The 24,516-nt window shown below is 47.8% G+C and overlaps 1 protein-coding gene across 1 annotated transcript in view; it reads right to left on the bottom strand.

Moving 5' to 3' along the window:
* COCH (cochlin) overlaps positions 1-24,516 on the bottom strand; it is a 578,282-nt gene that overhangs the window by 189,965 nt on the left and 363,801 nt on the right. The window contains exon 8 of the mRNA XM_085627370.1: positions 21,801-21,948. Within this exon, the coding sequence (XP_085483496.1) occupies positions 21,801-21,948 (148 nt within the window). The remainder of the gene's footprint in view (positions 1-21,800; positions 21,949-24,516) is intronic.

The following is a 24,516-nucleotide window of genomic DNA, read 5'->3' as shown; positions in this document are numbered from 1 at the left end:
TTCTGACAGCCTCACTGTCCATCAGCAACAGGACTGCAGACAAGTTCTGCAATCCTACAGACATATGTTCTCTCTGACCCCAAGTCAGACAAACTGGTGCACCCATGAGGTGGACACTGGTGACAGTCTGCCTGTGAAGAGTAAAATCTACAGGCAACCTGACCATGTCAGGGACTGCATAAAAGTTGAGGTACAAAATATGTTGGATCTGGGAGTCATTGAACCTTCAGGGAGCCCTTCGGCTAGTCCTGTAGTTCTTGTGCCAAAACCTCACACCCAAGATGGTAAGAGAGAGATGAGGTTTTGCGTGGATTACAGAGGTCTCAATGCTGTCACTAGGAAAGATGCCCACCCAATACCTAGGGCAGATGAGCTCATTGACAGACTGGCAGCTGCTAAGTTTTTGAGCACATTTGACCTGACAGCAGGCTACTGGCAAATCAGACTAGCTGAGAATGCAAAGGCCAAAACTGCTTTCTCGACCCCAGGAGGACATTATCAATTTGTGGTAATGCCCTTTGGTTTGAAGAATGCACCTGCCACTTTCCAAAGGTTGGTGAATCAAGTCCTTACTGGGTTGGATGATTACTGTGCAGCTTATCTTGATGATATTGCAGTCTTCAGCTCCACCTGGGAAGATCACCTGGTCACCTGAGGAATGTTTTAGAGGCCCTGCAAAAGGCAGTCGTCACTATCAAGGCCACTAAGTGCCAGATAGGGCAGAGCAAGGTTGTATACCTGGGCCACCTAGTTGGTGGGGGTCAGGTTCAACCACTGGAGAGCAAGACCCAGACCATAAAGGACTGGACTCCTCCAACTACCCAGACTCAGGTCAGAGCTTTCTTGGGCCTGACTGGGTACTACAGAAAGTTTGTTAAGAACTATGGGTCCATTCTGACACCACTTAATGACTTGACCTCCAAGAAAATGCCAAAGGAAGTTCAGTGGACAGTAAGCTGTCAAAAAGCATTTGATGACCTGAAGCAGGCCATGTGCAGTGCACCTATTCTGAAAAGTCCAGACTACTCCAAAGAGTTTATTATCCAGACAGATGCTTCTGAGTTGGGTGTGGGAGCTGTTCTTTCACAACTTAATATAGATGGTCAAGACCAGCCCATTGGTTTTATAAGTAGAAGGCTGACCCCTAGAGAGAAACGTTGGTCAGCTATTGAGAGGGAGGCCTTTGCTGAGGTTTGGGCCCTGAAGAAGCTGAGGCCATACTTGTTTGGCACTCACTTCAAGATTCAGACAGACCATAAGCCCCTCTTGTGGCTAAATCAGATGATGGGTGAAAATCCCAAACTTCTTAGGTGGTCCATTTCCCTACAGGGGATGGACTTCACAGTGGAACACAGACCTGGGACTTACCATGCCAATGCAGTTGGACTCTCCAGATATTTCCACTTAGAACATGAAGACTCAACTGGTCAAGGTTAGTTTAATGTCCCTAAGTTTGGGGGGGGGGGGGTTGTGTAGGAGAGTAGGGTCTGCTTTCTATGTTCACCCCCACTTTTTGCTTTTGCTTTACTGGTTTTCGACTTAGATGTGGCTGTGGGCCTGCTGATCAGACCCACAGCCCTGCTGTTCTCTCTCTAAATTAATACTATGTACTTTAGGTGCATAACCCATTTGGATAGGATCACCTTATTGGCCCCTGTACAGTGTACCTTAGGTACCCAGGGCATAGGTGTACCCTAGGCCTACCAGGGGCTGCATTATGTATTATGCCACCCCTGGCCTGGCCTTCCATTTTGACACAACTGGCTGATCACTCAGCTGGGGCAAGGTCGTGTGTAGTATTCCTATACCTATCTTATATATAGACACATGTGTACCTATCAGCCACTCCTATGGCAGGCCTTAACAATCCTGGAGGCAGAGTGCTTGGTAACATGAGAGATGGTGCTCTAGCATGAGCTGAGCCTGTCTGCAGCTTTCGGAACCATGTCCTTATAGCTGTTCTATGATATAGCCTACCATATACTCTTAAAGTGCCTTATAATCTTAAACGGTTTTGGTAACTATGGTTTGGCTTAATCAAAACATGTTGTGTAAGGTGTCTAACACTTTGGAATAATACCCCCATCCCATTTCTGGGGATGAGGATATTATCCCTCCCTTCTAGAGGGAGAAGGCATGTTGAAACCTACTTACCCGGTTAAAGTTAACCAGAGCCCCAGCATCACAAAATGGATGTTGCTGCCACGACACAAGTCTGACCTCCTGCTGCTGGGCGTGATCCTGGCACGGGAGGCTTGGACAATAGGTTTCCTGCCTTGGGAGGTGCGAGCACCACTCCAGACAGGCCTTAGTGTATTGGAGCAGGGAGGGACGAAAGAAACGAAATACTGCCTGGGGCACACAAGGTGTCCCATGCATAGTCAAGTTCAAACCGGTGCTGGGGCACTCCAGCCCCAGTCCTGGCGTGAAACTGGACAAAGGGAAGGGGGTGTAACCACCCCCCTCCCAGGTCCCACCCATAAGGCGTGAACTAGCAGGCAACCCAGCCCCCCAGATTAGTAGAAGTGTGGTCGCTGGGCCCCAGGAGATTAGATTATCCTGAATCTGCAACTTGAATAGAAACTCTGGACCTTCGACATTCGACGAAAGAAGAAGACTGAAGAATCTCCCTTATGGCCAAGGAGTGGCTACCCTGTGCAAACAGGCACCATCAAGAGACTTACCCTTTGCTTTGCTGAAGTTCTACGAGGGACCGACTGCAGAGCCCGACCAGAGCCTTGACTTCCAGAATTCTCCGACCCTGATCCACATCCACAGCCGAGCTGAGATCCGTGGAGGCGACGAGAGACGTGGGACCGGCTACCTGGGAAAAGTGGCGAGTATCTTCCAGCACAGCTTCTGAGGTACCCTCGAAGTTGTGCATCGGGGATTGAGAAGCCCCAACCCCAAGCACCATCTGCACCGAAGATCAGCCCCCCACACTCCACGAGTCCTGCGTGGGGCCTTTCTGCATTTTCCTGCTTGCCGCGTGTAGGAGAGTAGGGTCTGCTTTCTATGTTCACCCCCACTTTTTGCTTTTGCTTTACTGTTTTTCGACTTCGATGTGGCTGTGGGCCTGCTAATCAGACCCACAGCCCTGCTGTTCTCTCTCTAAATTAATACTATGTACTTTAGGTGCATAACCCATTTGGATAGGATCACCTTATTGGCCCCTGTACAGTGTACCCTAGGTACCCAGGGCAGAGGTGTACCCTAGGCCTACCAGGGGCTGCAGCATGTATTATGCCACCCCTGGCCTGGCCTTCCATTTTGACACAACTGGCTGATCACTCAGCTGGGGCAAGGTCGTGTAATCACCCCTTGCTTAGGTGTAGTATTCCTATACCTAACTTACATATAGACACATGTGTACCTATCAGTCACTCCTATGGCAGGCCTTGACAATCCTGGAGGCAGAGTGCTTGGTAACATGTGAGATGGTGCTCTAGCATGAGCTGAGCCTGTCTGCAGCTTTCGGAACCTTGTCCTTATAGCTGTTCTATGATATAGCCTACCATATACTCTTAAAGTGCCTTATAATCTTAGACGGTTATGGTAACTATGGTTTGGCTTTATCGAAACATGTCGTGTAAGGTGTCTAACACTGTGGAATAATACCCCCATGCCATTTCTGGACATGAGAATATTATTCCCCCCTTCTAGAGGGAAAGACATGTTAAAATCATACTTCAACTGTTAGCCTCTGACCAAAGCCTCAGCATCACAAAATGGATGCTGCTGCCACGACACAAGTCTGACCTCCTGCAGCTGGGAGTGATCCCAGCCAGGGAGGCCTGGACAATAGGTTTCCTGCTTGGGGAGGTGCTAGCACCTCCCCAGACAGCCTTTAGTGTATTGGGGCAGGGTGGGCTGAAAGGAATGAGACATGCCTGGGGCACACAAGCTGTTCCTTGCATAGTCCAGTTCAAACCGGCGCTGGGGCACTCCAGCCCCAGCTCTAGCGCGAAACTGGACAAAGGGAAGTGGGTGTAACCACCCCCTCCCAGGTCCCACCCATAAGGCGTGACCTAGCAGGTATCCCAGCCCCCCAGATTAGTATAAGAGTGGGAGTTGGGCCTCAAGACTTTAGATTATCCTGAACCTGCAAAACTGAACAGAAACTCTGGACCTTCGACATTCGACGAAAGAAGAAGACTGAAGAATCTCCCTTGTAGCCAAGGAGTGGCTACCCTGTGCAAACAGGCACCATCAAGAGACTACCCTTTGCTTTGCCCACGTTCTACGAGGAACCGACTGCAGAGCCTGACCAGAGCCTTGACTTCCAGACTTCTCCGACCCTGATCCACATCTACAGCAGAGCTGAGATCCGTGGAGGCGACGAGCGACGTGGGACCGGCTACCTGGAAAAAGTGGCTAGTAACTTAAAGCGCAGCTTCTGAGGTACCCTCGAAGTTGTGCACCGGGGATTGAGAAGCCCCAACCCCAAGCACCATCTGCACCGAAGATCAGCCCCCCACACTCCACGAGTCCTGCGTGGGGCCCTTCAGCATTTTCCTGCTTGCCGCGTCTGTCCGGTTGCTTGCCCGCTGGCTAGTGGCCTTTGTGACGACGCACCCTGAAATCTTCTGCGCTGGTTTGGCTCCTCCAGACTGGCTCCCGCTTCTCTGCAAAGAAGAAGCACCCCAGACCTTCCTGGTCTGCACCAGAAGCAAGTCCTTCGTGGGTTCCGCTTGCCAAGGCTTGGTGAGTCCTAGTCCAACTTCGACGCCGCCGACAGCAAGAGCCTTCGTGGGACAGCTCGCCTCCTGGTCCTGGTCGTCCTCGACGCTTCCTGGTCCTCCTGGCTGCAGCGACAAGCTTCACCTTCACCTGCAATCTTCACGACATCGCCTGGCTCCTTCCTGGTTCCACGTGGTCACTGGCTAGTGACCTTGACTCTGTCCCTTCTGCTTGCAGGTTTCTTCTCTTCTTGATCCCAGCCTTGGGATCCACCGGACACTCTTCACTGACTGCCTGTCAGCATCTTTCTTCAGGCATCCATAGGAGTCGACGACGAAAACGACGCATCTTCACCCCTATGCACCCGCAGCCTGTGGGCTAGGTAACTTGGTTACTCCGGTGCTCATCAGGATAGTGACTATCCTAGTGTCTAGTTTTCAAGTCTCAACTTCCTAGTTACTCCGGAAGTGTCCTAAATCTACCGTTTTCTAAACTGTACTATTGCTATTGACTTTTACGCATTACGCGTGAGTGTTTCCACTCTGCACACGAATCCCGTGGGCCTCCCACTTCCTAACTAACGCTAGTGTAGTGTAGCCCCAGCGATTCCCTAGGCCTAGGCCTATTCTATTTCCGTGACAGTGGTTCTTATACCACTTACTTAGTATATGGTTTGCGTGGCCCCTAGGGCCTAACTGTATTACTTACCTGTGTGACTTAATGTATGCTTGAATAAGACTGTGTTGTACTTACCTCTAATCTCATAAAGAGTGCTGAGGGTTTGACTAGAATAAATACACTTTATTTTATATATATATCTGTTGTGGTGTCCTTTCATTTGGTATTCAAGGGATTATATATGGTATCACAGCTGGCTTCACATGCCATTCAGAGTTTAGCCTAAGACTGCTCTTGTCCATGCTACCACTAGGATAGCTGGTCTATAAGGTTGACTTTACAACCTATCACCATAAGGGTATTTGGACTGATATAAGGTGTACACTAGAACTAGTGACATCATACATCAGGCCAACTTCTCACATTGGTGAGCAGCGGTTGGGATCTGAGCTTGCTGTTGTAATACCATTGTAATCTTGAGATACTAAATTGAAAGATCACACAGATATTGTCTAGGTACATATAACATAGATTATAATACTTAAGTCCTACTGGACTTTGTAGTTGTAGGTTGAAGGGAGTAACACACCCTGACTACAACTACTAGAGAGGTTTAGTAGATACAACTAGTGTAGGTAGGTGCACACACCACACCCTCACTAGATCATGTCTCTGAGAGGAGATCAAGTGGATGCTCTCTCAGGAGGATCAGGTCTGCAAAAGATCCCCTCTAGATATGATACCTTAACATTCCAGGAGATGAGACACTTGTGTACCTCCAGAGGAATAAAACAGGGTGCAAACCCTACCCTCCTTCAGTTAAGACAACTCCTAGAGGAGTATGATACTCTTAGGGCATCTCAGGCAGGTACCCTAGGTACAGAGGAGGGTCTACCCACCACAGAGGAGTCAGATGGGGCTTCAGATGGAGAGGTAGACAGCCAGGGCCAAGTAGGAAGACTTAGCCAGGCTAACCTAAGTTTACAAGGGAGTTTGCATGGGGTCCCCCCATACAGACCCACAAGTAGGCTTACACAGAGAAGCAGGAGGGACAGATCCCCTTCAAGGGAATCCATCCACTCCCATGTCTCTAGCATCTCTAATGCTTCCTCTCACAGGGGAATGACTTCACCTGAGAGAAAGGAGCATGCAGCCAGAATGAGGGAGGCTAATCTGAGGATTCAGAGGGAAGAACTTCCCTTGCCAAAGAGAAGCTTGCTCTGGCTAGAGAACAAAAGTTAAGTGGGTTAGAACCCACTGGTGGCAGCAACATTCCTAGAGATAGAGACAGGCACTATGATAATAGAAACCTGAGCAAGATTGTCCCTCCCTACAAGTGTGGGGATGACATCCACAAATGGATAACTGCTTTGGAGAGAGCTTGCAAAGTACAGCAGGTACCCCAAAGTCAGTGGGCAGCTATCTTGTGGCTCTCCTTCTCTGAGAAAGGAAGAGACAAGCTCCTCACAGTTAGTGATGAGGATGCAGATAATTACACTGTCCTGAAGAGTGCTCTGATTGATGGGTTTGGCCTAACCACTGAACAATACAGGTTGTTGTTCAGGGATACCCAGAAGACACAGACTCAGGACTGGACTGACTTTGTAGATTGTGCCACTAAGGCTCTGGAAGGCTGGCTAATGGGAAGTAAGGTTAAGGACTATACAGGATTGTATAATTTGATCATGAGAGAACAAATACTTAACAACTGTCAAAACCAGCTATTGCATCAACACCTGATTGATTCTGATCTGACTTCTCCCCAAGAATTGGGAAAGAAGGCAGATAGATGGGTCAGGACTAGAGTTAAGCAGAAAAACCAGAACCAGGGCGGTGATCAGAAAAAGGCAGACCAGAAGGGTAATGATCAGAAACAAAAAGACCAGAAGTCTTTACCAGGCCCCCAAAAGGCTCAGGGGGAGGGTGGTCCCAAAAAGGATAAAAAGAAAGATGGCCAAAAGAAACCATGGTGCAACTATTGTAAGTCCAACTCACATTGGTTTAGTGAGTGCACCAAAAAGGATAAGCCCCCAGCCACCATTGCCCCTAAGGCAACTGTACCCCCTAGTTCAGCTGTAAGTGGTGGTTCCCAGCAAAAGGGTGTAGTAGGGTTAACCCTGGGAACTGAGGAGGATTCTGGCCTAGTCAGAGTACCTACTCAGGCTGTTCTGATCTGTGATGGGGACTTAGCTTTGTCCTCTACTGTAGGCCCCAGTAACCTGGGCAAGTACAGACAGACTCCTTTTATCAACCAAAGAATGGCTCAGGCCTACAGGGACACTGGGGCTAGTGTCACAATGGTGACACCTGCCTTTGTGGACCCTGGACAGATCATACTAGGTGAGAATTACCTAGTGACCAACGCTAGCAATGCCACTACCTCCCATAGTGTGGCTATTGTTAACTTCTCCTGGGGAGGGGTAACTGGCCTCAAGAAAGTTGTTGTTAGTTCAGACCTTCCTGTAGAGTGTTTACTGGGCAATGATCTTGAAACTTCAGTTTGGTCTGAAGTGGAGTATAGGACCCATGCAGAAATGCTGGGGATAGATGCACATGTCCTTGCTGTGACCAGGTCACAGGCCAAAAAGTGCACCACTGAACAAGTGCTGGATCCTGAAACTATGGACCAGTCACAACCCAAGAGAAAGAGCAGTAGGGTTAAGGCTGTGCCTTCCCCCCTGCCTCAGGTGGTGGATCAGCCCTCCCAGGAGGATGATTCTGAGAGCCCTGGAGGAACTGTCCTAGAAGAACTTGAACCTGATCAGGTTGAGTTTCTTGGGACAGGGGGACCTTCAAGGGCAGATCTGAGGCAGGCTCAATTAGACTGCCCCTCTCTTGAACCCCTCAGACAGCTGGCTGCTGCTGAGGCTGCAGGGAATGCTCAAGGTACCCATAGAGTGGATTGGGATGAAGGGCTACTGTATTCAGAGGCTAGAGACCCCAAGCCTGGTGCATCCAGGAGGTTGGTCATACCACTGAAGTTCAGAGGCTTCCTTCTAACCTTGGCCCATGATATTCCCCTTGCAGGCCAGAACAAGACTTGGGACAGGCTTGTCCCTCACTTTCACTGGCCCCATATGTCAGAAGATACTAAGGAGTTTTGTCGCTCCTGTGTCACCTGCCAAGCCAGTGGCAAATCAGGTGGCACCACAAAGGCCCCCCTCATACCACTACCTGTGGTAGGGGTCCCCTTTGAAAGAGTGGGCATAGATATTGTAGGACCAATGGACCCACAAACAGCCTCTGGGCACAGATTCATACTGGTGATAGTGGACCATGCCACCAGGTACCCAGAAGCAATTCCCCTGAGGACCACATCAGCTCCTGTTGTGGCAAGGGCCCTGCTTGGAGTATTCTCCAGAGTGGGCTTTCCAAAGGGGGTCATTTCTGACAGAGGTACTAACTTTATGTCAGGATACTTGACTGCAATGTGGAAGGAGTGTGGTGTTAACTATAAGTTCACCACACCCTATCACCCACAGTGCAATGGGCTTGTTGAGAGATTCAACAAGACCCTAAAGGGAATGATAAAAGGATTACCAGACAAGCTTAGGCGAAGATGGGACATCCTTTTACCCTGCCTTCTGTTTGCTTACAGAGAGGTCCCACAAAAGGGGGTTGGCTACAGCCCTTTTGAGCTTTTGTTTGGGCATCCTGTAAGAGGACCCCTGTGTTTGGTGAAGGAAGGATGGGAGAGACCTCTCAGACAACCCAAACTAGACATAGTGGATTATGTACTTGGTCTCCGCTCCAGGATGGCAGAGTATATGAAGAAGGCTTCTAAAAACCTTGAGGCAAGCCAAGAACTCCAAAAAGCTTGGCATGACCAAAAGGCTGTACTGACTGTTTACCAGCCAGGACAGAAAGTGTGGGTGTTGGAGCCAGTGGCCCCAGCAGCACTCCAAGACAAATGGTCTGGACCCCACACTATTGTTGAGAAAAAGGGAGAAGTCACCTACTTGGTGGACCTTGGGACTCCCAGAAGCCCCCACAGGGTGCTTCATGTCAACAGATTGAAGGCATATGTTGACAGGGCAGACATGGGGCTACTCATGGCTACAGATGAGGGGCAGGAGGAAGAGAGTGACCCTCTCCCAGACCTGTTGACTCAGAACCCTGATGATGGCTCAGTTGATGGTGTGGTCTTTTCTGACAGCCTCACTGTCCATCAGCAACAGGATTGCAGACAAGTTCTGCAATCCTACAGACATATGTTCTCTCTGACCCCAAGTCAGACAAACTGGTGCACCCATGAGGTGGACACTGGTGACAGTCTGCCTGTGAAGAGTAAAATCTACAGGCAACCTGACCATGTCAGGGACTGCATAAAAGTTGAGGTACAAAAGATGTTGGAGCTGGGAGTCATTGAACCTTCAGAGAGCCCTTGGGCTAGTCCTGTAGTTCTTGTGCCAAAACCTCACACCCAAGATGGTAAGAGAGAGATGAGGTTTTGCGTGGATTACAGAGGTCTCAATGCTGTCACTAGGACAGATGCCCACCCAATACCTAGGGCAGATGAGCTCATTGACAGACTGGCAGCTGCTAAGTTTTTGAGCACATTTGACCTAACAGCAGGCTACTGGCAAATCAGACTAGCTGAGAGTGCAAAGGCCAAAACTGCTTTCTCGACCCCAGGAGGACATTATCAATTTGTGGTAATGCCCTTTGGTTTGAAGAATGCACCTGCCACTTTCCAAAGGTTGGTGAATCAAGTCCTTACTGGGTTGGATGATTATTGTGCAGCTTATCTGGATGATATTGCTGTCTTTAGCTCCACCTGGGAGGATCACCTGGTCCACCTGAGGAATGTTTTAGAGGCCCTGCAAAAGGCAGGCCTCACTATCAAGGCCACTAAGTGCCAGATAGGGCAGAGCAAGGTTGTATACCTGGGCCACCTAGTTGGTGGGGGTCAGGTTCAACCACTGGAGAGCAAGATCCAGACCATAAAGGACTGGGCTCCTCCAACTACCCAGACTCAGGTCAGAGCTTTCTTGGGCCTGACTGGGTACTACAGAAAGTTTGTTAAGAACTATGGGTCCATAGTGACACCACTTAATGACTTGACCTCCAAGAAGATGCCAAAGAAAGTTCAGTGGACAGTAAGCTGTCAAAAAGCATTTGATGACCTGAAGCAGGCCATGTGCAGTGCACCTATTCTGAAAAGTCCAGACTACTCCAAAGAGTTCATTGTCCAGACAGATGCTTCTGAGTTAGGTGTGGGAGCTGTTCTTTCACAACTGAATGTAGATGGTCAAGACCAGCCCATTGCTTTTATAAGTAGAAGGCTGACCCCTAGAGAGAAACGTTGGTCAGCTATTGAGAGGGAGGCCTTTGCTGTGGTTTGGGCCCTGAAGAAGCTGAGGCCATACTTGTTTGGCACTCACTTCAAGATTCAGACAGACCATAAGCCCCTCTTGTGGCTAAATCAGATGAAGGGTGAAAATTCCAAACTTCTTAGGTGGTCCATTTCCCTACAGGGGATGGACTTCACAGTGGAACATAGACCTGGGACTGACCATGCCAATGCAGATGGACTCTCCAGATATTTCCACTTAGAACATGAAGACTCAACTGGTCAAGGTTAGTTTAATGTCCCTAAGTTTGGGGGGGGGGGTTGTGTAGGAGAGTAGGGTCTGCTTTCTATGTTCACCCCCACTTTTTGCTTTTGCTTTACTGGTTTTCGACTTAGATGTGGCTGTGGGCCTGCTAATCAGACCCACAGCCCTGCTGTTCTCTCTCTAAATTAATACTATGTACTTTAAGTGCATAACCCATTTGGATAGGATCACCTTATTGGCCCCTGTACAGTGTACCCTAGGTACCCAGGGCAGAGGTGTACCCTAGGCCTACCAGGGGCTGCAGCATGTATTATGCCACCCCTGGCCTGGCCTTCCATTTTGACACAACTGGCTGATCACTCAGCTGGGGCAAGGTCGTGTAATCACCCCTTGCTTAGGTGTAGTATTCCTATACCTAACTTACATATAGACACATGTGTACCTATCAGTCACTCCTATGGCAGGCCTTGACAATCCTGGAGGCAGAGTGCTTTGTAACATGTGAGATGGTGCTCTAGCATGAGCTGAGCCTGTCTGCAGCTTTCGGAACCTTGTCCTTATAGCTGTTCTATGATATAGCCTACCATATACTCTTAAAGTGCCTTATAATCTTAGACGGTTATGGTAACTATGGTTTGGCTTTATCGAAACATGTCGTGTAAGGTGTCTAACACTGTGGAATAATACCCCCATGCCATTTCTGGACATGAGAATATTATTCCCCCCTTCTAGAGGGAAAGCCATGTTAAAATCATACTTCAACTGTTAGCCTCTGACCAAAGCCTCAGCATCACAAAATGGATGCTGCTGCCACGACACAAGTCTGACCTCCTGCAGCTGGGAGTGATCCCAGCCAGGGAGGCCTGGACAATAGGTTTCCTGCTTGGGGAGGTGCTAGCACCTCCCCAGACAGCCTTTAGTGTATTGGGGCAGGGTGGGCTGAAAGGAATGAGACATGCCTGGGGCACACAAGGTGTTCCTTGCATAGTCCAGTTCAAACCGGCGCTGGGGCACTCCAGCCCCAGCTCTGGCGCGAAACTGGACAAAGGGAAGTGGGTGTAACCACCCCCTCCCAGGTCCCACCCATAAGGCGTGACCTAGCAGGTATCCCAGCCCCCCAGATTAGTATAAGAGTGGGAGTTGGGCCTCAAGACTTTAGATTATCCTGAACCTGCAAAACTGAACAGAAACTCTGGACCTTCGACATTCGACGAAAGAAGAAGACTGAAGAATCTCCCTTGTAGCCAAGGAGTGGCTACCCTGTGCAAACAGGCACCATCAAGAGACTACCCTTTGCTTTGCCCACGTTCTACGAGGAACCGACTGCAGAGCCTGACCAGAGCCTTGACTTCCAGACTTCTCCGACCCTGATCCACATCTACAGCAGAGCTGAGATCCGTGGAGGCGACGAGCGACGTGGGACCGGCTACCTGGAAAAAGTGGCTAGTAACTTAAAGCGCAGCTTCTGAGGTACCCTCGAAGTTGTGCACCGGGGATTGAGAAGCCCCAACCCCAAGCACCATCTGCACCGAAGATCAGCCCCCCACACTCCACGAGTCCTGCGTGGGGCCCTTCAGCATTTTCCTGCTTGCCGCGTCTGTCCGGTTGCTTGCCCGCTGGCTAGTGGCCTTTGTGACGACGCACCCTGAAATCTTCTGCGCTGGTTTGGCTCCTCCAGACTGGCTCCCGCTTCTCTGCAAAGAAGAAGCACCCCAGACCTTCCTGGTCTGCACCAGAAGCAAGTCCTTCGTTCTTCGTGGGTTCCGCTTGCCAAGGCTTGGTGAGTCCTAGTCCAACTTCGACGCCGCCGACAGCAAGAGCCTTCGTGGGACAGCTCGCCTCCTGGTCCTGGTCGTCCTGGCTGCAGCGACAAGCTTCACCTTCACCTGCAATCTTCACGACATCGCCTGGCTCCTTCCTGGTTCCACGTGGTCACTGGCTAGTGACCTTGACTCTGTCCCTTCTGCTTGCAGGTTTCTTCTCTTCTTGATCCCAGCCTTGGGATCCACCGGACACTCTTCACTGACTGCCTGTCAGCATCTTTCTTCAGGCATCCATAGGAGTCGACGACGAAAACGACGCATCTTCACCCCTATGCACCCGCAGCCTGTGGGCTAGGTAACTTGGGTACTCCGGTGCTCATCAGGATAGTGACTATCCTAGTGTCTAGTTTTCAAGTCTCAACTTCCTAGTTACTCCGGAAGTGTCCTAAATCTACCGTTTTCTAAACTGTACTATTGCTATTGACTTTTACGCATTACGCGTGAGTGTTTCCACTCTGCACACGAATCCCGTGGGCCTCCCACTTCCTAACTAACGCTAGTGTAGTGTAGCCCCAGCGATTCCCTAGGCCTAGGCCTATTCTATTTCCGTGACAGTGGTTCTTATACCACTTACTTAGTATATGGTTTGCGTGGCCCCTAGGGCCTAACTGTATTACTTACCTGTGTGACTTAATGTATGCTTGAATAAGACTGTGTTGTACTTACCTCTAATCTCATAAAGAGTGCTGAGGGTTTGACTAGAATAAATACACTTTATTTTATATATATATCTGTTGTGGTGTCCTTTCATTTGGTATTCAAGGGATTATATATGGTATCACAGCTGGCTTCACATGCCATTCAGAGTTTAGCCTAAGACTGCTCTTGTCCATGCTACCACTAGGATAGCTGGTCTATAAGGTTGACTTTACAACCAATCACCATAAGGGTATTTGGACTGATATAAGGTGTACACTAGAACTAGTGACATCATACATCAGGCCAACTTCTCACACCGCGTCTGTCCGGTTGCTTGCCCGTTGGCTAGCGGCCTTTGTGACGACACCTTTAAATCTTCACTGCTGGTTTGGCTCCTCCAGACTGGCTCCTGCTTCTTTGCAAAAGAGAAGCACCCCAGACCTTCCTGGTCTGCACCAGAAGCAAGTCCTCCATTCTTCGTGGGTTTCGCTTGCCAAGGCTTGGTGAGTCCTAGTTCAACTTCGACGCCGCCGACAGCAAGAGCCTTCGTGGGACAGCTCGCCTCCTGGTCCTGGTCGTCCTCGACGTCTCCTGGTACCCGTGGCTGCTGCGACAAGCTTCACCTCTTCACCTGCAATCTTCACGACATCGCCTGGTTCCTTCCTGGTTCCACGTGGTCACTGGCTAGTGACCTTGACTCTGTCCCTTCTGCTTGCAGGTACCCTTCCTTCCTGATCCCGGCCTTGGGATCCACCGGACACTCTGCACTGACTGCCTGTCAGCAACTTTCCTTCAGGCATCCATAGAAGTCCACGACGAAACCTGACGGAAGTTCACAGCTATGCACCCGCAGCCCGTTGGCTAGGTAACTTGGGTACTTTGGTGCTCACAAGGGTAGTGACTATCCTAGGGTCTAGTTTCCGAGTCTCGACTTTCTAGCTACTCCAGAAGTGTCCTAAAACTGCTTAATTCAGAACTGTACTATTTCTATCGATTATACGCATTACGCGGGAGTGTTTCCACTCTGCACCTGAATCCCGTGGGCCTCCCACTTCCTAACAGTTGGTAGTGTAGCCCCAGCGATTCCCTAGGCCTAGGCCTATTCTATTTCCGTGACAGTGGTCCTTATACCACTTCTTTAGTATATGGTTTGCGTGGCCCCTAGGGCCTAACTGTATTACTTACCTGTGTGACTTAATGTATGCTTAAATAAGACTGTGTGTACTTACCTCGAATCTCAAAGAGTGCTGGGGGTTTGACTAGAATAAATACACTTTATTTTATATATATATCTGTTGTGGTGTCCTTTCATTTGGTATTCAAGGGATTATATTTGGTATCACAGCTGGCTTCACATGCCATTCAGAGTTTAGCCTAAGACTGCTCTTGTCCATGCTACCACTAGGATAGCTGGTCTATAAGGTTGACTTTACAACCAATCACCATAAGGGTTGTTTGGACTGATATAAGGTGTACACTAGAACTAGTGACATCATACATCAGGCCAACTTCTCACATCGACGGAAGAGATTCCGCCGTTTCCGAAGGAGGGAAACGTCTATAATAATCTTGCAACATAAACTGCAGATTATCAAGCAGTTCCAATGGCATTTGACCAGACGGCACCGGTGCAGGAGGTGTCGGCTGTGGTTCCGTATTAGGATCTCTGTCCTGGTCATCATCATCATCATCTTGATATTTGATGAGAAGCTCCGATGGACTCCTTGCAGTCCGAAACCTCTCATCCTCTCCGGAGTAGTTATCCTCATCCTCCTCCGATTGTAAAAGTTGCGCCAGCAATTTTAGAGGCGAAATAGCTCCTAAAGACGATCCTCGGCGCTGAAGACGCGTAGTCGCTGTTGCCCTTTGATCAGATACGGCAGACGCCGGAGTCGCAGTCCATACCTGCATATCCATGCAGGTAGATAAAGGAGGTGGTGACAATCGCGTCGACGGAACCGGCGACGGTGGTAATCCTGACGAAGAAGCCATTTTCGACGACGAGGCTGTTTTCGTCGACGAGATGGTAGCCGTGGACGAGGCAATCTTCGTCGACGACGAGGCAATCTTCGTCGACGAGGACGTCGCCGACGAGGCAATCTTCGACGACGAGGGCGTCGACGAGTCCATCTTCGTCGACGCATGAATCTTAGTCGACGGAGCAGTCGTCGACGAGGAAGTTTTCGTAGACGGAGCAACTTTCTTGCTTCTTAACGTCGACGGAGCGGAGACGAGCGATGACACCTCCTTCGTCGACGAGATGGGTTTAACACTCACCGAGACCAGCGTCGACGGCGACGAAGCTGATGACATTATCATTGCAGGTCTCGGCGACGAGAATTTAATCGTCGACGTTGAAATCGCGTCGACGATAATAACCGTCGACGCCACTGCCGTCGACGGCGCCGTCGACGACGGCAATCTCACCTGAGGTAAATTCCACTCAGGAAAACTTTTAGCTGGTAGATTTTTTCCTGATTTCCTCGGGGGCGTAGAGGGCTTGGTTCCTGAAGGTGGAGACGTCTTCTTAGATAAAGACGAAGACTGACCCGAGCCCTTAACAGACTGGGCTCTCCTCAACACCTTCGCCCCAGTAGAAGAAAACTCTTCTTCAGCCACCCTCTTTCTGGAAGACATAGAGGAGGCACTCTCTATCTCTGACAAAGGAGCATCTTTATCCTTGAGCTTCTGTAGCCACAGAAGAAGGCGTCCTTCTCTATCCCTTAGGGTTTTCTGAGGGAAAGTCCGGCAAATCTTACACTCCTTCACCTCATGATCAGGATAGAGGCAATAGATGCATTTTTTGTGAGGGTCTTCAGAAAAAAGCCGAAGCTTTCCGCAGGACTCACAAGGTCTGAAGAGGGATCTCTTTGTAGTTGACATCCTAGAAGTTGAAGAAACAGCAGAAAAAACTTGAAGTACTGAGCAGAGCTCAGGGAGACTCCCTTCACACGACGTGCGGTAGAAAATCAGAGAGACTGAGCCTCTGAGGAGAACATTCTGGTGGGTGCTGTCGCCTGATTGGCTGCAGTTTGGACTGGATATAATGACTGTGATAGTCATAGCTGTGGAAGTTTTTTCCCTTGTAGCTTAGGCTACTTTACTTCCTGGTTCAGGTTACCAGGGTTTTTTGGTTGTTATATGCATAATTATTGCTTTTCTATGTACCGTGGGACTCCCACTCCGACGACGGGGAATGATTCAGGCATGTGAATCTATGAAAGACACCCCAAATACTGGAGAATCCCAACTTCCTTCAACAGGTTGGTATACCACATCAGGCTCTTCTCCGTAAGTTTGTCTTCACACCCAAGGAATTTAGTGGTTTCCTGCCACGCACGGACTGCTGCTTTTGTATGTAGTTGAAGTTTCTCCCCCTGCTTCCTACGGTAGAGTACAGCAGGGTATCCTCGGCTTCCTATCGAAAGATGACCCATTGTATGGGCTGGCTCATTCCTATCCACGAACACCCAGTCCTTAATTACAATCAGCTGGGCAGCCCAATAGTATTTCCTAATGTAAGGAGCGCTATATAAAACTCTGCAAAAAAAAAACCCCAAAAAAACCCAAGACCCCCTCGAACACACCCTGCTGGAGCTTGCGTAGCGCTATCCTCAAACTGCCTCCATCCCATAGACGTTTACACAGCTCGCTGTCCACTTTTTGGAAGAACACAAGTGGTAGTTTTTAAGGGGTTTTCTGAAAACATATACCAAGCGTGGCAGGGCCATCATCTTGAAGAAAACTGCCCTGCCCATCAAAGACACTGTCAGTTTTCTTCAGTGTGTTACATCTCTTCGAATATTTTTTAGCTGAGGAAGTTATCTGCCACAAATTCATCAACGTTCAGCGATATTTGGATGCCTAATTATTTAAACTCATCTGTTTAGATAACAGGTAACTTACCCGCCATCCGGGATGGGAGATCCCGAGAGAGGAAAAATGAGAGATTTATCCCAGTTGATATGATATCTGGAGTAACTGCCAAACAATTGGAATATGTGTAGTAATCTGTCCACCATGTGGGTGGGCCGAGCAGCGAATAGCAGTAGATCATCGGCATATTAGGATATGTGTTCCTCCCAATTTCCTTCACCTATTATGCCCAACACTAAAAGGTCCTGACAGACCCAGGCAGCCAGAGGCTCAAGCACAAAAGCATGGGAGATAGTGGGCATGCCTGTCTCATGCACTTGTGCAGTGCAAAAGAGTGGGACCATTTACCCACACCCTCACCCTGAATAAAGGAGCTTAATCAATGTGCAGAAGCGTGGGTCAAAGCCCAGCCTCTCCAGGATAGAAAACAAATAGGGCCATTCAATGCTATTGAATACCATTACAACATACGAAAACAGCATGGCTCCCGCCTCTCGCCTCTGTCTAGTCATGTGTAGATGTCTAAGGTTCAATCTGGTACTTCTATGAGGTATGAAACTGGATTGATCGGGGTCGACCATGGATGATATCACTGTACGGGTCCAGGTCGCGAGGGCCTTCGCCAGTACTTTAGCCTCAAAATCTAGAAGCGAGATGGGCCGATATGAACTGCAGTCCTCAGGGGGCTTGCCCTTCTTGTGAATGACTACTATGGTGTCAAATCGTTGGTCCTCAGGTAGACACCCATCTTCCTGAGTCGCCCAGAACATGTTAAGCATATGTTGTGCCACCCTGTAAGCCACACTCTTATATATTTCTGCCGGGAGGCTGTTAGGTCCAGCGGCTTTGCCAGATTGTAGGTCTTGGATGGCCCCTTCCATTTCTTCAACTGTTAAGTCCTGCTCCAATTCATTTCTGCCATCACTTGATAATGTGGGAAGGTGGATGTTTCTTACAAGATCGGTGCAGTTGTTCCCTGTTCTAACGGAAGTAGCTGTGTATAGCGATTCGGAATAGTTTGCAAACGCTTCTGCTATAGCTTCCCCGGTTCTACACGTGACTCCTCCAGGCGTTCAAATTTCCAGGACCCAGTTTCTCTCCCGATCTCTTTTCTCCAACCAAGCTATCATTTTTTTCAGCTTTGTCGCCTACATCATAGAGGCGCCTCTGTGTTTAGCCTGCACTCAAGCCCTTTAGTCGGCCAAATCCCTAATTTCCTGTTGCTTAAGTTGGAGTTGGTGACTCACGGGGGGTCCAATATCTCATTGCATATTACCCTTGCCTCCAGTCGGATTATCTCCTTCTCAAGGGCTCCATAATTCAGTCTTTGTTCCTTCCTCCTATTAGGGCCTGAGCGTGTCCCCGTATGACCAAACTTAAACGCATTCCACAAAGTCAACCGCCCCTCCCCTCATTTTCCTGAAAATATTGTTCTGTCTGCTCCCTAATTTTATCTGAGAATGTAATATCTTTAAAGTCCCAAAAATGTATTCTCGGGGACAATGTGATGTCTCAGAGGGGGCCTTGTAGCTGTACTTCAACCGGGAAATGGTCGGAGATCCCCCTTCGCCTTATGGGTTGCGTCACAAAATAAACCAGCATTTGTAGTGTGGGTGAGGATATGATCTAGACGGGAGAAGCTGCCATGAACAGCAGAATAGAATGTATACTGTCTTGCCATGGGATTGTGTTCTCGGCACAAATCAGCCAGCCCCATTGCATTTACAATGGCTCGTAAGGGCTCCTGGCAAACTCCACGTCGGCCCTACAATGCACCCGTTAGCTGAGCATATCTGCCCAAGGGGTCGTGCCAAGTCCATTTGGGTATAAAAGGGATAGATGTTTTAACCATTATTCCCAACCCACAAGAGCCCACTGTGCGTTTAATCTTATGGCCCAACACATTTACGTTCCATGTCATGATCCTCAAGGTGGAGCCCCCTCTGCGTTCATTGATGTGACTCAGAAGTATCCTCAATAACAGATGGGTGTGTCCTGATGTCTTGTATGGTGAATTCATACTCGTTGTGTGCCTGCATAGCAATCTGAAAGAGGTTCTCCTCCCCCTCCCACTTCGATAGACTCCCTCTTTGCAGCTACTGCTACTGAACTAATCTGGAAGCAGCAGGAGATGTGTATGGCGTGATGTTTAGCATAGTAGAATCTCAGAAAGTGAATTCCACAGTAGTGTACGGGAGGAGGGTCTCCTCGCCTCTCCTGATTGCTAGGTATTATCTTTCTGACACCATTGATCCTCCAGAACCTGTTGGAGCAGTCTCATGTGAAGCTTTGCATTTGAAACAATGCAGATACAAGAGCCAAAGAACCTGGGTGCGATGTTTTCTTCTGCAGTTGGTTTGAATGGTTTTTTCATAGTCTTGAATTTCTTCCGTAAAGATAACACTCTCTCCCCTGAAGGATACACTCTTCCTTCTACAGTGCCTATCTTTAATCCTAGGTAATTGCAGCATTTGAACTGAGTCAATGTTTGACTTCTGGCAGTTTATCTGAAAGCCTAGGTTGTTCAACAGCCTTCGAGCTTGTTTGAGATTTAGTTTTACCTTTTACTGGTGTAAATATGCAGCAACCAGTCGTCAATATAGGGTACATGACAATTCTGTGCTTACTTCAATGGGCTGCTATTACTGCTGTTTTGAGAATGGTTCAGTGTCTGACATCATGCGGAAGGGGAGCAGTTTGTATTGGTAATGTTGGTGACATACTATAATTCTCAAGTACTCCATGTGATGTGGTTTATTGGGATGTTGTGGAAGTATGTGTCTTGGAGACCTATGGAACACATCCAATCGTTTAACTTTACATGAGGAATAATTCAATGCATTGACAACATTCAAAAAGGTTTCTGTTTTGGTATACTTGTTTAGAAAATTGCAGATCTAGAATTGGTCTGAAGTCTCCTTTTGGGCCTTTCCTTTTCATGAGGAAGTATCTTGACTACACACTCTAACCTTTGTAACTGTGTGGGACCATCTTAATGGATTTTTTCAAAAGCAGAACAGATGTTTCTTTGCTAAGCATTTGGAGTTGGCACTTTGATGACCATTTTGTAGGAGGTGAATCACCTTGAAATGAAGAAATTAACTTACGAGATATGATACTCAGCACCCACTTGTTCTGTATCATGGTAAACACTCTTACAGATGAAGAGTCACAACCTTCCCCCATCAGAGGGGGAAACGGACTGCAGTGAAAAGTTGTCAATGCTACTGATAAATGTCTCCCTATTTTAGGGGGTGTTCATGACTTTGGTGAGGTGATATGTCATCTTGTATGAATTATTTTGTAGTGATATTTTTGATCCTGCAGATACTGCTGGTAAGTTTGGTAAGGCCAGTGAGTTTGGGTAGAAGACTAAGAGGATCTTGAATAGGATCCTCAAAAGCAATGATAGGCCTAATTGCCCTGAGTAATAAAAGATGTTGATCTGGTGTTAAAGGTGGTCTCCCACATTGAAGAGGCTTAGTAGCTGACTGAGCAACGGCACTTGACTTCCTCTGCAGTGGCGAAGATGACAAAGCTGCCATAGGACTGATGTCTGGTGAGGAATGAATGGACGTGGACGGTATGGTGAAGACTACTATAGAAGGATCCCTTGAGATCTCCATATTTCTATATTTGTTGAAGGAGAATGAAAGAACTCCTTACTTTGATGTAGTGAACTTGTGGGAAGCTCAGGTGACTGTGCTCAACAGTGCTCTTTACGTCAGTGAAATGTTTTTGATGTTAAATGGTGACACGGTCTTTCTTTTGACAGCAATTGCTTTGACGATGTCAAGTGAACGTGTCTTGGTGTTGACGGTGAAGGAGTTGTCTCTGACTGTGGACGTAGTTGGGTCTTCGACATCAAGGCATTCGGAATGATTCTGACATTGGCGATGATCGCCGTGCCACATCTGTGGAGGATCTGTAACCACTTTCTTTCTTCAACAGGAATGGCACGTAAAGAGCATTCTATGTGGACAAATAAACTTGGAAACAAAAAATTCCCTAGCGAGAAAGGGGTCTAAAACATCAAGTGCATGTGAAAAAAAAGTCTCAAAAGACTTTGAGAAAAAGCTGAAGTGAAACCTCTAATTTGCTCTCAGATCCTTCTCACAACAGCCAGAAAAAAGAACTGACTAGGTGCAGGGAACTGCTTATATGGTACATCATAGGTAGGAGAATCACCTGAAACTCTTAAAGGGACAGGTCTCTTTTTTACTCTGTTTACAATTTAGGTCAAGCAGACTGCATTTTACTTTCACACTCCTTATTTTGCTGCGGGTCCACATAGACAACAGGGAATGTTTCACATCTTTAGGACAATCAATGAAGATGCTTGAATGTAGAAACACAGATGCAGTTCATTCTTCAGGTGTGAAGAGGGGAATCTACCATGGAAAATACCATTGAGAGGGAGTCAGCGAAAGCTGTGCCTAAGCACGAAATCATTCATCACAATTTTGGCAAGCTGCATGCAATGGCTTCCTTCCGGAACTTTCGACTGACTCAGTTTTTGCATTAGTTAGGCAAGATGTGAGATCAACACATTTTCATTACAAAAACATCATGAGCAATCTTAAAGATGTGTTTTTAAAGCAAGTACCTGGCTTGTACCAGCCCTACATGGGGCCCATCAGTTCCGATTCCCAGCATCAAGGCTAGTTTTCCAATAAAGTTCTTCTGAAGATTAAACCTGCGTTGTCCGATGTTATAACTTCCATCCATCAGAAAAGCAATCTCAGCCTTGCAATCTGCATACACCAGCAGAAATTAAATGTGTCAAAAACATAGATCAGGTGTTCAGAAAGCAAATTATTTACAACATGGTAGTCATAGAGACCCTGACTCTTCTTGTAAGAAGAATTTATATATTTATTTATTGAGTACATTTTAATAGCACTTCTAGGGCCTAAGATTACCAGAGCACTTTACAAAGAACACCATAAATGGCCTAATGAAATAATGATACTAGTGTCATTGAAGCTTAAGCTAAGTATGAATGTCTACAGGACTAGTCTGAAACTTTGAGTCGAAAATAAACAAGAAACATAAATGGCGCATAAAACGTTGCAACACAGTAAGCATCACAAATGTAAAATGACACTCCAAAAGTGGCCCCTACTGATAAATGCCAAGCTCCCAGCTTTTAAACGAAAACAACGAACTTGAGAGAGGAAAGTGACAGTTTAGATGCAATGATTTCAGCTCTTTTTTAAGTAGGAAGATAAAAAAGTAGCAGCGTGAATGGGAAGCGGTAGAGAGTTCCAGACTTGGGGAAACAGACAAAGTAAGAACAATTGTTACTTACCTGTAAACAGGTGGTTCTCCAGTATTGGTGTCTTTCATAGATTCACATGCTTGAATATTCCCCGTCGTCGGAGTGGGAGTCCCACGGTAAATAAAAATAGCAATATATATAGTCATAATATACATAAATAATCACATAAATAGAGCTATGCAGGTGTAAAAACACCAAGAATGTACCTATATGAAATCTCCATAGGGATACATGGAGAGAGAAAAAAGACATTTGTAGTCTATCTCTGTCATTATCTTGGTCCAAACTACAGCCAATCAGGCGTCAGCACCTCTCCAGAACCTTCTCCTCAGAGTTCCTGACCTCAGATTTTCGTAGCACCAAAGTGTATGCATAGTTTATGAGGAGGAAAAAGCCTCTGAAGGGAGGAGGGAGGGTCGCATGTGAATCTATGAAAGACACCAATACTGGAGAACCACCTGTATATAAATGCAATGAATAGTATTGAACAGTAAATGGAAACAATATGGAGGCGGGAGGAAGAGGCTCACCTTATTTAAAAAGATTGCGCAGCACTGCCTGTTCCACTGCAGCATCCTCCTCGCTTAAAGCCGCCAAGCAGTAGTGCTTAGTAAACGTGTGTCTGGTCGACCACGTAGCTGCTCTGCAGATGTGTTGCAAAGGTACTCCAGCAAATAAGGCGGTAGATGATGATACTGCCCTAGTGGAGTGTGCTCTCACTGAAGACTGCAGTGGTTTGTTTGCCTTTTGATGGCAGAAGACAATAGCCGTCGAAATCCAGCGTGCAATTGTCGGTTTAATAACCTGACGTCCTTTATGACAGCGTCCATACGCTATAAAAAGCTGACCGGATTTTCGAAACGAAGCTGTCCTGCTGCTGTAGAACTTTAAACATCGTTTCACATCCAAAGAATGCAACCTTTGCTCCGCAGGTGTCTGAGGATTAGCAAAGAAAGTCTTTAATATCACTGGCTCGTTAATATGAAAATCAGAAGGCACCTTGGGTAGGAATGATGGATTGGTACGCAACACTACAGCATCCGGTTTGAACTGCAGGAAAGGAGGTTTGATGGTAAAAGCATGGATGTCACTGACACGACGTGAAGACGTTAGTGCCAGAAGTAGGGCCACTTTCCAAGTTAGATACTTTAAGTCGGCCTTGTGAATGGGCTCGAACGGTGGTCTCATCAATTGCGCTAACACAATGTTAAGATGCCACAACGGAGGAGGGCGCCGAATTGGCGGAAATTTTCGAAATAAGCCTTTAAAAAATTGGCGGATTATTCTTGAGGAACAAAGGGAATTTGATCCATCCTGTCGGAAACGGGAAATCGCTGCTAGGAAAACCCGTAAGGTTGCATGGGACAGTCCGGAACTAGCTAGGTGCAAGAAGAAAGGTAGTAATTGGTGTGCAGTGGAATGTATTGGGTGGATTCCATTAGAAGCACACCAGTGGCAGAATCTCTTCCATTTCAACTTGTACGTCCTGACTGTAGAGGGTGCTCTTGCTTGGGCCAAAATGTCCCTACAATCCTGCGGGATGTCTAGATGGGCGAACTCATGGTGTTCAGGTTCCAGGCCGATAAGCTCAGTGAGGAGGGATTCGGATGACAAATTCTCCCTTCGCTCATCGTGAGCAGATCTGTCCGAGGCTGCAAGAGGATTGGTTGGCATTGGGACAGCAGGAGCAATTCTGAGAACCATGCCTGTCGGGGCCAGCGTGGGGCTATTAGAATCAGGTGGCAAGGTTGTCTCTTCATCTTCCAAAGGACCCGAGGTATGAGGGGAATTGGAGGAAAAGCGTACGCAAATAGATTGCACCAGTTCATCAAAAGGGCATTTCCCTGCGACCCTTTGTGGGGATGCCAGCTTGCATAATCTAGGCATTTTCGGTTCTCCGGCGTAGCAAAGAGATCCAGCCGTGGATGACCCCATTGTTGGAATATCCTCTCTAGAGTTGGTTGGTGTAATTCCCATTCGTGGGTCGATGAGGAGGACCTGCTCAGGGAATCCGCTAGGACATTGGATATTCCTGGTAGAT

Source organism: Triturus cristatus, chromosome 9 (genome assembly GCF_964204655.1).
Source record: "Triturus cristatus chromosome 9, aTriCri1.1, whole genome shotgun sequence".
Taxonomy (NCBI): domain Eukaryota; kingdom Metazoa; phylum Chordata; class Amphibia; order Caudata; family Salamandridae; genus Triturus; species Triturus cristatus.
The sequence above is the reverse complement of the archived record's forward strand: the minus strand, read 5'-3'. Positions and strand labels throughout refer to the sequence as shown.